Genomic DNA, 15,483 nt, shown 5'->3' on the forward strand with positions numbered 1-15,483 from the left:
AAAATAATATTCATTAATAAAAATAAAGTTATCGAATAAACCTTATTCGATTAATAGTTTTGAAAACTATATCTATATATATATATATATAAATATATATAATATACTCGGGAACATCGACTCCCGGTTTTAGAAAATGTTCACCTTTGGGTCCCCTATACTAAGGGTATACGCAACTACTGCTTATCTCTAGCATATGTATTATGCAACTATAAGCATTGAAATCAACAGATAGATAACCAGATTACGAAACAGACATGCATATATATACCATATCAGCATGCTTCAATATATCGCAAAATTTGCTAATTAACCAACATGCATCTATCACAAGATAATGCATATACATATATACATCACAACAACAATATAACGGGTAGAAAACTTGCCTGAGCGACTAGGGGTTACGAATGGCTCGGGACGAGTCTGGTAACCTATAAGCAACAAGTAAGTTGGAATTAAACCAAAGTCACTTGTAAATCTATACTCTAACCAACTCAGACTCTAACGCTCATTTTGCGCTTACTGATTCTCTTAAGTCACTCGAGTACCCTCGGCTCCACCATTTTTAATAAATTAACCATTATGAGTTTTAAGGCGATTCTTTCGCAAGTGTCTTACCAACTGCCTATTACACCTTACATAAATGTGTCATACTTCAATTAGTCCTTTAAGGTCTTTAACCTATGTTTCAAAGTAAGGCGAGGGGTAAGGGTTCGTTCGCGAAACGTCGTTACTTAAAACGGCCGTTTCTCCTAAACCGTTCATCGGAATCAAACGAACCACATATCAAAACGAAGCTCGTAACATGAACTATCTAAACATTGCAATGGTCAAAACCTAGCAGTGAGTTCAAGGGTTCTGATGTTAAGAACAAAAACAGTCTACGGTAAATCGGGCATTATGGCGGCTATGTTTACGCGATTTCCCAAATTTAAACCATTCCAAAACAACCACCAATCAACCCCAAATCAATCATACAACCAATATTCATCCAAAACACACTCCAACAGCCCCAACAACTCAATATTATCAACTTTATACTACCCTCAAACATGAACTAAAAGCTATACTTAAGTTCATTAACTAATTAACAAGATTTACAACTCCAAAAACACCACAAAACCAACTAATCTCTACAAACTCAACCAAACTTTAAACAAACAAGCCTCATGCTTCACATATACTATATCAATCATATTCATTCCTAATTACTCAAAACCAAAGCTAGGGTTTGGAGTTTATACCTTCCTTGGAGCTTTTAATCCATGAAAGATCCTTGAAATGTCCATGGAAGCCTTAATCTAACCTCCTACAAGCTTGTTCTTTCAAAGAAATCAAGAACACAAAAATTAATTTCAAGAAAGTACTATTCACCATCTTCTTCCATGATTTATAGAAAAAGATTGGCTTGAAATTAGAAGCTTAAACTTATAGAAAGTATGTAACTATCCATGGGGAAGCTTAGATAAATACCTTGCTAAATAGTAAGTGGTGGAGCTTGGATCTTCATTTTTTAAGAAAAGGGGCCGAGAGCTTCATGAAGAAAATGGGGGTTTTGTGTTTTTTGATGAAAATGAAATGTTTTGGCTTGGTTGGTTGCTTTTTGTTTTGTTTTTGGGTAATTACCTTTCTAACCTTGACTTTGTGTGGTTATAAACCAACCACATCTCCTTCCTCCCTATGTCATGCTTATGTCATCATGTGATGTCATCCTCCCCTCTTTGTCCTCTTCTAATTGGTTGGATGACATCATCCCCTCTAATCTCTTTGATTAACTTCCTAATTGTTTGCCTAATGACCGCTGATCTGTTATACGGTTCGCTTAACTTTCGTTTTCGTTTATCGTTTGAGGGATCATACCCGGGATCTTATTACTTGGGTTTCCTTAACCTTTCTCAATACATTATAATCCTTTTATGATCCTCTCTTATAATCCTTTAATTTAAATCCTTTTTATCATGTTACCTTATACTCAATTCTTTCCGTATCTAGTGGATTTCCGGGAAAAATCAAAGTGTTCAGAATTGGATTCTGACGATCTTTACATACACTTATATACCATATAGAGTGCCAATAAAATCTCAGAATATCCATAAAAGAACCCCTACCTAGTGTGGCATGAAAAGTTTTCTCATTCAGCAAAAACACTATTCATAAGGGTTTCAAAAATTTTCCAAAAATTGGGGTTATTACAAGAATGGATAAAGAATGATACCATTATTGTACTCTGCTGTCATTCTATTGCTTTCCAGATTTGCTGCAACTCCGCTATGCAAAACACCTTTCGAAAACTGTGTTATTCCTGAGTTAATAGAAACTTCAAGTCACAATTATAAATGCACGTATAAAAAGAATCAGACAGATAAACAATGATACAAATACCTTGTTCAGGTGTCACGCTTTGATCAATCATTGATTGCGGAGTTGTTACAGAATGACCTATTTTATTATTAACAGCAACACGACACATATATGCAAACTGAAGACATCATTACAAAAACTGTATACTAACAATCAGAATGGATGAAGAATGATACCATTGATGTACTCTGATGTCATTCTATTACTTTCCAGATTTGCCGCAACTCCGTTATGAAACACACCTTTCGAAAGATGTCTTATTCCTGAATGTTAATAGAAACTTCAGGACACAATTATCAATCCATGTATAAAAATAATCAGGTGGATAAACAATGAGACCAATACCCTGTTCTGGTGTCACGCTTTGATCAATAATTGATAACGGAGTTCTTACAGAATGACTCGTTTTATTAACATAAGCACATCAAATATATGTATAACAATGTACATTATCATTACTCATATGCTCAGTCGGAGAAGATACATGGTATGCTACATAACATGGTCTGTCAAACGTATATACACATCAACCAATCTGAAATTCTATAGAGAAAGCTTACGTGTATCATTTCTGTTCGCTGAATTTGTGAGATTCTTGTCCACATTCTTCCCACGCGTACGGCGTTTGATAACTGAATTAATACATGAACATCATTATCACTTTCAACAAACGAATCAGAAATGGAATTAAAGTGTACACTACCTTGATTCTCTGGTTCTGATGGATTTTTAAACATATTTTCAACATTTCGTCCACGAACACGTCGTTTTGAACCTATAAGAAAATCATGATCAAATCAGATATTTGCAAAACGATGTTATTATAAGTAAACTGGCAAAGGAGATGAATACCTGATGTACTTGTTCCTCGAGAATCCATCCGGATATATTCAGTAAATCATGAACCTGGTTTTAACAGATGAACAGCATATTCTGTAAACTTGTATGACGAACATGATACACATCAAATCTTCATCAAGAATTTTATGAAAAAATTAGGTCATGCTTGCAAAGAATGAGAGAGAATAAGGAAACCAATAATTATCATTGAATTAGTGTTGTAACAGATGTGAGAAAATCATCCAAATCTTTCATTAGATAAGATGTTTAAATTTTAAAATTCAAAAAATTCCCATGTTTAGTGTTGTGATGGGTAAAAAAATGGGTAAACTTATATGGATATATCCATGGATATATAGATTTTATACTTAATATGGGTCATGGGTAAATTTTGTGGATATATCCATGGATCTAGTGATTTTATACTTAATATGGGTTATGGGTAAAAAAAATTACCCATTTGGAAAATGGGTAAATTAAGGAGTACACTTTAAGAATATATAGATATTTGTTTCAAAGTCAGGTGTTTTTTACCTGAGAATGACCTCACGCGAGCAATTCATATAAACTAGCTTTATTACCCGTGCAAGGCACGGACTAGCTTTATTTATAAAAAATATTGCCATTTTTTGTGTACTTTTACGATATTTGTGTGTTGTTTCATACCATATTTTGTGGTTCATGTTAGAAGGACTACTGCAATGATGAACATCCTTAAATTTATATTGTGTCGCGAATGTAAAGTTTAGAGTGCACTCTTACCATTGAAAATACTTTAAATTTATATGCACTCTTACCATATTGAAATTTATATGCACTCTTACCATTAAATTTATAATGCACTCTTACCATATTGAAATATATTTTTATATAAATATTTAATATTTTATTAATATTTTATATATTTATTAGAATCGAATTCGAGTATAACCTATCATATTTCGAGTTTTTGTCAATATTTGGCGAAATTGATTCAAGTATTCGAGCCGAACTTAGGCTACCGGACTATTTACGACCCGAGTTTCATGCTTTATTTAAGATTCGGTTGAAACTGAGCCCGTGCTCGAACCCGAACATTTTTAATCGAGTTCAAGTCTAAAAGTTTTCGAATCGGCTCGGCTCGATTATACCCTTAGTTGTTATAAAGATAGTATTTTGAAGTGATTTAATTACCTAAGTCTCGATAATTATTAAACTATAATTAAATGATAATATATTATCAATAAGTTAATATGGTAACATAATATCAACAAGTTATTTATTTTAATATTTGTAATATTTTTAAATAAAAAATAATTATAATCACGTGGTTGTACATGGGTATAGAGTTAGTATATTGTAGTTAGCTAATTACTCAAGTTTTAGAATAATTTTATTATATATCAATATTAGATTATATAGGTTTAGCCGTCCAAACCTTTTTTTATGTTTTCCCTAAAAAATTTGAACCCATAGAACTTTTTACGAATTGAATATTGATTTTGAAATTTAAGTTTCGGTTGAACTCGAGTTCGTGCTCGAACCCGAACATTTTTAATCGAGTTCGAGCTTGACAGTTTTCGACTCGACTCGGATTGATTATACCCTTAGTTGTTACACGAGTATAAAGTTAGTATCTCAATGTGAGTTAATTATCCGAGTTTCGATAATTAATAAATTATTATTATATGATAAGATATTATCAACAAGTTACTATGATAATATATAATTGATAATATATAATCAACAAGAAATTATTTATTTAATGTATAAATTTTAAAAAAAATTATAATCTCATTGTTGCCCATGAGTATAAAGTTATTATATTGTAATCAGCTAATTACCCAAGTCTTAAAATAATTTTATTCTCTATAAATATTGAATTATATAGGTTTAGTCACCCAAAATAAAGAAAGAAGTATGTAACTCAATACTTTATTTTATCAAAATATAATCAAAGGAGCTTCAACCTCAATTAGTTGAAGTCATGTATTTGTTATAAGTGTAAAGTTAGCATATCGAAATGAGTTATTCAATCAAGTCTCAAATCATTATGTTTTATATAAATATTAAAATAAATATAAAATTTAATATAAGGCAAGACATCTCGTGTAAATAAATAAGTTCTAACTCAATACTTAATATTATAAAAATTTAACCAAATTTGTCCATAGCTCATGTGGTTGATGTGTTTAATTTGCAAATAGTTGGCATAGGTTCGATTCTCATCAACAACTATTTTTGATATTTATTAAAATACATGGGTAAAAGAGTAATTTTGAATAAAATGTTTCCCGAAAAACACCTCGTGTAAATAAATAAGTGTTAACTCAATACTTAATGTTATAAAAATTTAACTAAATATGTCTCTAGCTCAAGTGGTTGATGTGTTTAATTTGTAAATATTTGTCATAGGTTCAATTCCCTTCAACAAAACTATTTTTGATATTTATTAAAATACATGGGTAGAAGAGTAATTTCGAATAAAATATTTCTCCAAAAACTTGATGTCTATTTTTGATATTTATTAAAATACATGGGTAGAAGAGTTATTTCGATTAAAATGTTTCCCCAAAAACTTGATGTTGCAGTATTATCTATACTATATTATAATAGCCGGAATAGAGATAATTTGGTTTAACGGTTTGGTTCAACGATAATTCGCTAATTTTGATTATTACAAAAATAGATAAATAGTGTTATATATCTAATAAAATACTAAATTATTAAACTACTACTAAATATAGTATACTTATCCTACTAAACTACGAATACAACTTATCCTATTATTAAAATATATAAATAATAGTGTTACATATCTGCTAAACTACTAAATTGTTAAAATACTAGAAATATTCTATTTATTTTATTAAATTACGACCACATGTTATTTTATTATTTTAATTATAAATTTATAATCATTATATATTTATATAAATATTTTAAAAATATAATATAACTTGATAAATAAAAATTTAAAATATTAATGGAAAACCGTGCATCGCACGGGATTTATGCTAGTAAAGATAATAGATTAATGAAAAGAAACCTTCTTCCTATCTACTATGACCTCATTTTCAAATATGTTCAAATTCTATAAACATAGTTATTTCAAAAAGTAAAAAAAAAAATCTGTAAAGCATGGTGAATTTTTATGTTAGTTTTGTGTTAGTTTTGGTTATTGGAATTTCATTATTATCTAATAGTCGTACTGTAATGGAGTATATACTTACAAATTACTAATAAACAAAAAGACAGGGATTAAGTATTTGATTTTGTAGATAACCTGACGGACTTGATATATGATTTGATGTAAATCTAGATTAGGGGGTTGCACATGGCTACGCGGAGAGCATCTTTTGGGTGGGGTTACAGTTCATTATTTCTGTTAATATCGATGCTCCAATCATCCAATGATATAGTCCAACCTCAAGACTTAGAAGCCAATTCCGCAATCATTTCGTATTGTCAATTTCTCACTTATTCGTCACATGAAAATGGGTTGGGGTTGTTATGTCCCTCTCCAGAACCACAATAAACATGGGTGGCGGCAAACTGGCAATGTCACCCAAATCTACTGCTAAAACTCAAACTCAGAATATACCGCATAAAGCAGTGTTACTAACAATTGATTTGTTATTTTATCGAATTTAATCACATGCATAGTGGTTTCTCCATCAATTTTCAAGTTTCCTCACTTTCTTGGTCACATGAAGTTTTCTCCTGGCATAACAATCAGCTGTCATGGTTTGTCTATATGCTGACATACCATATAACATGCAATAAAACAATACCTGGCCTAACAATAAACTACCTAATCTACATATGGCCACTTGGTTAAGAAAGTTTAACCATTTAACAAAATAATACAACCCCTGTCCAGATGCTCAAGAAACACCACTTGAAACCAAAAGATGTGTAATGTGTTGAGAAAAGAATGATGCTAAGAGACCATTAGGTAAAACAAATTGCTGTACTTTTTGAATAGAGGAAGACAAACAAAATAGATAACAAAACTAAACTCTACCAAAGATCAGCATTCCACACTAAAGAAACATCTATTTCACATCTTTCAAACAACTAACTGCAGAAAATTATAACTATAAATATAATTGTCGTTGAATAAATAAATTGTCTATGCCAGACAATGGAAAATGTAATGCAATTACATTCCTTTATCATAGTGCTTTAGTTGGCCTGAAAAGGTGAAAATGCTTGTGTGGACTCCGACTCTGTATAATTGGTCCCAAGCTTCATGAATCTCCGATATAGCTGACATTGCCGCCACTTCAACACCCAAAAAAATGCGAGAGCTTAAAAATTTGAATGAATATGACATACCATTTGCAATAACCTATCTGCCCTCAGATTTCACCAGTTGAGAGAATACTCTGCTCATTGAAACACCTGAAACATCATCAGCCACAACCGACATTTCATGCTGTCCAGCTGATGTGGTGGAATCATCATTACCGAAGTTATTGAGTTGAGGAGATAGCTCGCGGATAATGTTGGTACTGTTTTCTTCGGGATCATTATGAAGAACTGCCTCCTGAAGTTGAAGTGCATACTCAAGATTCCAAAGGACATCTCCCATAGAGGGCCGATCAACACCAAAATCAGCTAAACATTTCTCTGCAGTTTCTGCAAACTTTCGGAGAGAATCTGGTTTGATTTTCCCTTCAAGATTAGGATCGATAATTTGATCGAGTTGTCCTCGCTTCTGCCACTTCATTGCCCATTCAGCCAAGTTGACCATCTCCCTAGGGAGAGATGGATCTATAACAGGCCTTGCACATAGAACTTCAAACAGAACAACACCAAATGAGTACACATCTGATTTTTCCGTGAGTTGTTGCCTTCTAAAATACTCGGGATCAAGGTACCCAAAACTCCCTTTCACTGCTGTACTCACATGGGTTTGATCAAGCTCCGGCCCTGTTTTTGATAGACCAAAATCAGCAACCTTGGCCAAAAATGTCTCATCAAGCAATATGTTAGCAGACTTTACATCACGATGAATAACTGCTTTGGCATATCCCGTGTGAAGGTAGTGAAGTCCTCTAGCTGATCCAATGCATATCTCAAGTCTCTCCTTCCAGCCCAAGCTAGGAAGACCAGAGCCATACAGATGACTCTTGAGAGTTCCATTCTCCATGTACTCATATATTAAAATCATTTCACTCTTTTCATCACAGTACCCAATTAAGGAAACAAGATGCCGATGTCGGAATTGCGACAGCATTTCAATTTCTGTACGGAATTCCGCCAAACCTTGTTGAGACCTGGGATTACCCCTTTTAACTGCTACTTTTGTGCCATCACTGAACTCTCCTTTGTAAACCTTCCCAAAACCACCTATACCAATAACCCAGCTCTCGTCAAAATTATTAGTTGCCTCTTGAACTGCCACGAAAGGACACCGATAACCAAAGTCAGATCCAGCACTGGTAACTGTTCCATTCGAGAATTTACTTCCCATGGTGTAAGAGGCATTGACAGACAGAGGAACCCATGTTTTTGAATGGTGAAGACGTTCCAGTCTCCTCTTCCTGCGAATATAAAAGAAGAGTCCAACAATCAGCAAAATTATTGCAATCCCAACTATTACACCCGCAATTATTCCGATATTTGACTTTGAGCCTGATCCTGACGAAGATGGTGCAGTCTCCGACCCAGCAAAGCTTCCAAAAGAATTATTTAACTTCATTATCTCTAGTCCATTAAGAATTGCATCGGGATAACCGTTATTCACAGAAGATGGACCAATACTCACACGAAGCTTACTGGTAGATATGGATGAAGTAACAAAATCCCTATATACTGCAGTGGCCAGAAAATTCTGATTTATGATGGTCAGGTCAAAGTCTGGCAAAACATTTGAGGGACCAAGGAAAACGTTGAAGTAGATCTCATTAGCAGATTGGCTTACAATATCGCAAAAGTGAAAGCGTACAAGATACTGAAAACCCTGATCAACAGGGAAATCCCATGTAACATTAAAATTGCTGCTGGGATCACCTTCAGATCTCATCTTTGTTGCAGTTCCATAAACTGTCTTTGGAGCAATATCCTCGGTAGCTCCTCCTGGAGGGTACTTGACAGCATTAACCTTTGATACATTTCCAGCAAGATTAACATCCAAAAGATACTTCGTGTCAGGTTCCCAAGTTCGACCGAGTGTATCATTTTTAGCAGTGACAGTCGGCCCTCCCATATTAATCCTCGCAACAGTCTGCAAGGCCTGTGTAAGCAAACCTTCAAACTTCACCGCAGGATTGACATTTTGCGCATCATTAGCGATAAGCGAATCCGGGGCCGAAACAACTTCTAGAGCATTCAAAAAAGCAAAGGAATTCTCGGAAGGCGAAACAGTGATCACAAGTGAATCAGAATCGACATTTACTAAAAATTCCCTTTTAGCAACAGAACCAGATTTGAAATCATTAAGCAACACATGGTTGGGAATCGAAACTGAAAATTTTGCTGTACTTGGATTATAACTGTTAAACACAAACGGCGAAAGGTAAAGCCGGATCCAAACCCTCCCCTTTTGGCTAATCTTAAAGGTATATTTCGAAGTTTTCGTAAAAATTCTAGCATTCCTATAAAGACCATTTTCATCAGTCTGCGGAATGGAATTTGAAGTAGTAGTCCCTAAAATATTATCAGGACTAGAAAGGTACTTTGAAGCTAAATTATCAGCCAAATAAACTTGACTACCAATAGTAACATTTGCATTTGATCCACAATTTATATAATACTTATCAGCAGGAGTAAATCCACAACAAAAGCAATCAAAATAGAACAATACAAGAAAAGCCCAGATGAGCAACTTAAGCACACAAGTATGCATCATTTTAACAGATCTAAAAGATGAAATCTTGAGCTAAAAACAGACCTCAAAACCCAAGATTTTCCAAGATTCAGCAATATTAAACCAAAAAGACTAAAATAAAAAATACCCACTAAAGATTAGTAGATAAAGATGAGATGAGAAAGATGGCACCTTTTAGACCGTTTGAGCTGAAATAGAGAGAAACCCAGAAAAGAAACAGTCTGAAAAATAAAGGGTTTCGAGATTTTTAACAAATTTTATTTGTGTTGAGTGATAAATATATAAAAAATAATTTTGAGTGCCAGAGTGAAAATTTGGGAGCCAGCTAGTTAACTCGGCCAGCCAGCCAGCAGAGAAATTGACATATAATCTTTTGAGTGTGTTTTTTAGACAAATGGAAGGAATAAAATAGAGGGTAGTAGTTAGATACTGGTTGAAATTATGTACGTGTTTATGTAACTGAAAAGGGGTCAAGAAGAATTTAACAGCTGAAGGCATTGAGGTGTGAACATATGTTAATGGTGGTGACCATTCTGGATGAATTGAATAAGGACTAGTTTTTAAATTAATTAAGCCCGTTGAAATAGGGCAATTATGGACTCCTATTAATTTGGATAAGTTACTCACCTTGTCTTTTCCTCGATTAAAATGGATATTATTAAATAGAGTGAAATTTGAAGTTACGTATGATAAAATTATATGACAAAACGGCTATTCGGGATGAAAACCGAATTTTTAAATTTTTCGAATCTGATTTCTGAATTTAAATTTGGATTTAGAAATTAAATTTTTAAATTTAAAAATATTTTTAATTTGAAACAGGTATATCGAGCTGAAATTTTATCGAAAATTCAAAACTCGATACGAACCCCAATTTCCAATTTTTTGAATTTACAAATTTAAGATTGAGAAAACACACAAACTAATAAAGCAGTACAATTCGTTTAACATGATTCTTAGTTAGTTATTGTTCTATAGACTCCATTTGAGTGACTACAAAATTAATGAAAATTATTGTTTCAAACAATATATCTTTAAAACATTTTTTATAACAAAAGTAAGAAAGTAACATGGAAACGGAGTCCCGCCGTTCCAAAATAACAAAATCGAGTCGAGTTTATTCAAAAATGACTTGAGCTTAATTTTTTTTTTAAAAGGTGTCAATTTGAGTATACTTGATGAACGAAAAATGATATTTAAGATCGGCTCATTAATAAATAAGCATAACATGAATTTGCTCAGAAATAATCAAGCTGAATTTTGAGCCGAGTTCAAACATAATTGAATTACCTACTAATGATTCACATTTATTTTTTACTCAGACTGACCATAAACTAAAATTTATGATTTTACAAGTTACATCAAGATAAAATACTAGTGTCATTTATCTTATAATGTTATGTATTCTCACACTTTAGAGCTTCTCACCAAAATATCACATTTTCAATTTTCATGATCCTTGATATAGATAGAAAATACATCCTAAAAACACATCAAATGTCACATTGATTACATCTGGACTTCTTGTCCAGAAGCCCAATACTAACCAGGCTGGTCTAAGCTCCTAGCAGACTCAAGACGACCCAAGTGGTCAAAACCTATCAGCAGAGGTCGTCAAGGTCCACAAACATGAGCTGTTCACGGACCAGGACCAATACGGCTGGAAGAGCGGAGATATGTGTCCAAAACGGACTCAAAGTCCTACAAAGAAAGATTTGGAATTTCTTTCCATACCATATAAGTAGGAGACTTGTCCACCAAGTCTCCCAACACAAGTCTAACCCTAGACTCATCTCTATATAAAGGGCTCTACCACTCAACCTAGAGCTACATTTTTTGCTTTATTCTATACCACACAAAGATACGTAGGCATCTTGCGATGATCGATAGTCCCAAATGCAAGAATGGCCATTAAAGCTCGCACAAACCCTAGCATTAATTACCAACACACCCTAGTTTTAAATCATTTGCAGGGATTTCAGATGCAAGATTTCCAAAAAGTCCCCCAGGTTTTCTCATGTTACCGCCAGATACTGCCTTATATATAAGAAACCGTAAGCAATGAATCTGAAAGAAACAAAGAACAATGAAAACAAGTGTTACTAACATAATAGGAGAAATGAGTCACACATACTTCGTTTGTTTTTTTGGCCTCAAATTCTTAAGAAAAATTGAATTACAACCATCATTAAAATTTGTGGCAACCCAACGGAAGTGAGATTAGTAATGACGGAGTGGGAGATATTTTAACATATATAGTATAGCTAGTCTGTTTTTTTCTTTTCTAGTAATTATCCACATCCAGATATTGGAATATTTATCTCATTTTCTTTCTTATCTTTTCTTTTAAAGTCAAGGAAGTTAATGCACCTATTCTGAATATTAAGATAACAAATTTGATGCAGCATAACCCCCAGTCCCCATCAAAATATGCCTGGATTTACTAACTGATGCATGCTGATAAATGTAAACAGTTAGGATTTCCCCCCTTTTTTCAATTTGACTCTGGAAGATCCTACTTGTACTTTTTGAAATAAAGTATTCTACTTTGGCAAGTAAAGTTATATCTGAAGAAAAATGCGATAGAATAATACATCTGCAACAAACGATGCAATAAATAAAATCTAATTCGATGTTCGTGCTAGAAGTTTTTTTAGCAGTAAACGTGAAGACCAATCTACTCATTTTTTGCCATCATTATTTGCGCTTTTGCAAACTGTAATTATGGAACATACAACCCTCTCCCATCGTGAACAATCGCATCAGTGGTAGAGATACCACCGCAATCAACCTATACCTCCACCCAAGGAGAAACCCCGGTAGAGGCAACTGAGGTTTAGCCACAAGGGACGAATCCCCCGACTCCTCAAGGGACGAATCCTCAATTTTAGCAGCTACATGCACCTATAAACCCTCAACCCGCTGGATATGAGTACTCAATGATCATGACCACTAACCCCCTTACAAGATGTCTCTATACCTTGAGGTTGGAGGAAGTGAACACTCTAATCGGGGCGAAGGACAAGGGCGGACCCCCCAATACATACGTGACTTGGCTCCCATCCTTAAGGACCGAGAATTCTCTAGACCCTACTTTGATAGAGACTCTGAATCATTGGACGACGAGGTCATTCCAAGGAGGAGTCGTGCTGGTAAAGAGCCAATGCCTAGTACCAACGAGAGGCCCAGGAGCACTCAAGGGATGATTCCCCAAGATGTACAGGAGAGGATCAGGGATCATGAAACTGAGATCCAAAGGCTGAAATGCGACATGAAGGTGCACCTGACCCCAAGACATCCTCTTGCTGCAAGGTAGAGAGATTTTTCCCCAATCATAGATATGGATGGTCCAACACCAAGAAGGGTAGCTGTCTCAAGGGATGATCCGAGTGACCTTATGCCCCTAGGAGATCCTGATTATTCGAACCCACCATTCAATGACGAGATAATGAATGTCCACATCTGAAGGAAGTTCAAGATGCCCACCATTAAAGAATACAAAGGTACTGGAGACCATGCTAATCATGTCAGGACATTCTCTAACGCCATGTTCTTACAGCCCTTGAACAACGCTATCAAGTGTCGGGCCTTTCCTCAAACCCTATCGGGTATGGCTCAAAGATGGTACAACCGCCTGCCCCCAAACTCGATTGGATCTTTCGAAGACTTGAGTCAAGCTTTTATCAAGTAGTTTATAAGTGGTAGAGTATATGAGAAGAGTTCGGTTTCTCTCATGGGCATAATGCAAGGAGCAAAGGAGTCCCTTAGAGATTATCTGAACTGATTCACGAAAGAGGCCTTGAAGCTCCCGGATCTTGACGATAAGGTAGCTATAATAGCCCTATAGCAAGGGACAAGAGATGAGTTCTTTAAGATGTCCCTCGCCAAACGCCCTTCTAAAAGCATGTTGCAGCTCCGGGATAGGTCTGGAAAGTATATCAAGGTAGAGGAAAGTATAAAGAAGATAGTGGTGAATAATGAGCTCGCAGGCAACAAGAAGCGAAAGACGGATCAAGAGTACGATGTAAAGGACAAGTATCCTCGAACTGACGAAGGCTCTGACTCCTCTTCTAAGAAAAAATAGCAACCAAGGTTCACTGAGTATGCAAGGTTTAATGCTCCAAGGAGCCAAATCCTTATGGAAATTGAGAAAGACAAAGAATTCAAATGGTCGAAGCCACTAAGGGTGTACTCCGAGAAAAGAGACAAGAATCGATATTGCATGTACTACAAGGATGTTGGTCATGATACTGATAATTTTAGGCAACTTAAGGATGAGATTGAGTATTTGATCAGAAGAGGAAAATTCGGGCGTTTCATCAAAGGTGAAGAGGCTGGAGGCCAAAAAAGAGACAATGATCGATGAGATAACGATCGAAGAGGTAATGACAGAGATCGCAACCCAGAGCCCCGAGGGCCAGTGATCAATATGATCTCAGGAGGTCCCATAGCAGCTGGGACTATAAGGAACTCTCGAAAAGCTTATGTGAGAGAGGTAATGAGCATAGTCGGAGAGTCGTCTAAGCATTCTAAGTCAGAGATGATGCTTGAATTCGGTGACCCAGACCTTGAAGGTTTGAAATTTCCTCAGGATGGTCCTCTGATTATCACCCCGATAATTGAAAATTGTCATGTTATGAGGGTCCTAGTGGATAATGGAGATTTTGTAGATATTCTTTTCCATGACACATTCATAAGAATGGGCTACAATAATTCTCAACTAACTCCATCTGACCCACCCATCTATGGGTTAACCACGTGGAATGCAAAGTCGTAGGAGCAATACAACTTCCTGTGACTATTGGGGTAGAGCCCAGGTGTTAGTCCCTTAACAATTCAACAAGAATTACAGAATGGGGGTTGAATGGAATTTTTGAAACTTTTTCTTAAATAAAAATGTTCTAACTTAAATATATATATATATATATATATATATATATATATATATCAGTGTGAATTGATTTGCAGAGTGCGGAATAATAACTTTAAAAGAATCAAAATATAAGTAATTAAGAACACAAGTCTTTAAAAATTTTCTGGTAGATTTGAATGTATCCACCAGAGATGTATAATATATATCGAGAGAATTCTGTGTAGCAAAAAGCTCACAGCTTCTTACAAGTGTTGAACAACTAAGAATGCAGAGAAATGCTAAGAATTCAGCTTACAAATGTTTCTCTCCTTGAATCTCAGTTATCATTCTATTTGCTACTTCTTGGTTTATATAACACCAAGATTACAAAGTAATAAGACATGATAATAAAACAAAAACTATCAAGTCTAACACTATGCTACTTCATTACTCTATTCCAGCATCTTTGAATATCTTCATATTAGAATGGAAATGGTAATGTTTCTTTGTTCTAGAAAACCCAGTTGAATATGCTACCACATTCCATTTGCATACACTCGACGCATGTGACTGTGTTGTCACTGTCAATGGATTATTCATTGATTACATG

General features: G+C 34.7%; 2 protein-coding genes across 2 annotated transcripts in view; both read right to left on the reverse strand.

The window, feature by feature from the left end:
• LOC141690844 (uncharacterized) overlaps nucleotides 1-3,244 on the reverse strand; it is a 95,794-nt gene extending 92,550 nt beyond the window's left edge. Inside the window, exons 1-4 of the mRNA XM_074495603.1 lie at nucleotides 3,217-3,244; nucleotides 3,009-3,139; nucleotides 2,386-2,482; nucleotides 2,219-2,305 (exon numbers count right to left, since the gene is read on the reverse strand). Of these exons, the coding sequence (XP_074351704.1) occupies nucleotides 2,219-2,305; nucleotides 2,386-2,482; nucleotides 3,009-3,139; nucleotides 3,217-3,244 (343 nt within the window). The remainder of the gene's footprint in view (nucleotides 1-2,218; nucleotides 2,306-2,385; nucleotides 2,483-3,008; nucleotides 3,140-3,216) is intronic.
• Nucleotides 3,245-7,142: 3,898 nt separating this feature from the next.
• On the reverse strand, nucleotides 7,143-10,482 carry LOC141688961 (receptor-like protein kinase HERK 1). The gene has a single exon (XM_074493114.1). The coding sequence runs from the start codon at nucleotides 10,040-10,042 to the stop codon at nucleotides 7,538-7,540; it is 2,505 nt and encodes an 834-aa protein (XP_074349215.1). The 5' UTR covers nucleotides 10,043-10,482; the 3' UTR covers nucleotides 7,143-7,537.
• Nucleotides 10,483-15,483: the final 5,001 nt, after the last annotated feature.

Source organism: Apium graveolens, chromosome 10 (assembly GCF_009905375.1).
Source record: "Apium graveolens cultivar Ventura chromosome 10, ASM990537v1, whole genome shotgun sequence".
Classification (NCBI taxonomy): domain Eukaryota; kingdom Viridiplantae; phylum Streptophyta; class Magnoliopsida; order Apiales; family Apiaceae; genus Apium; species Apium graveolens.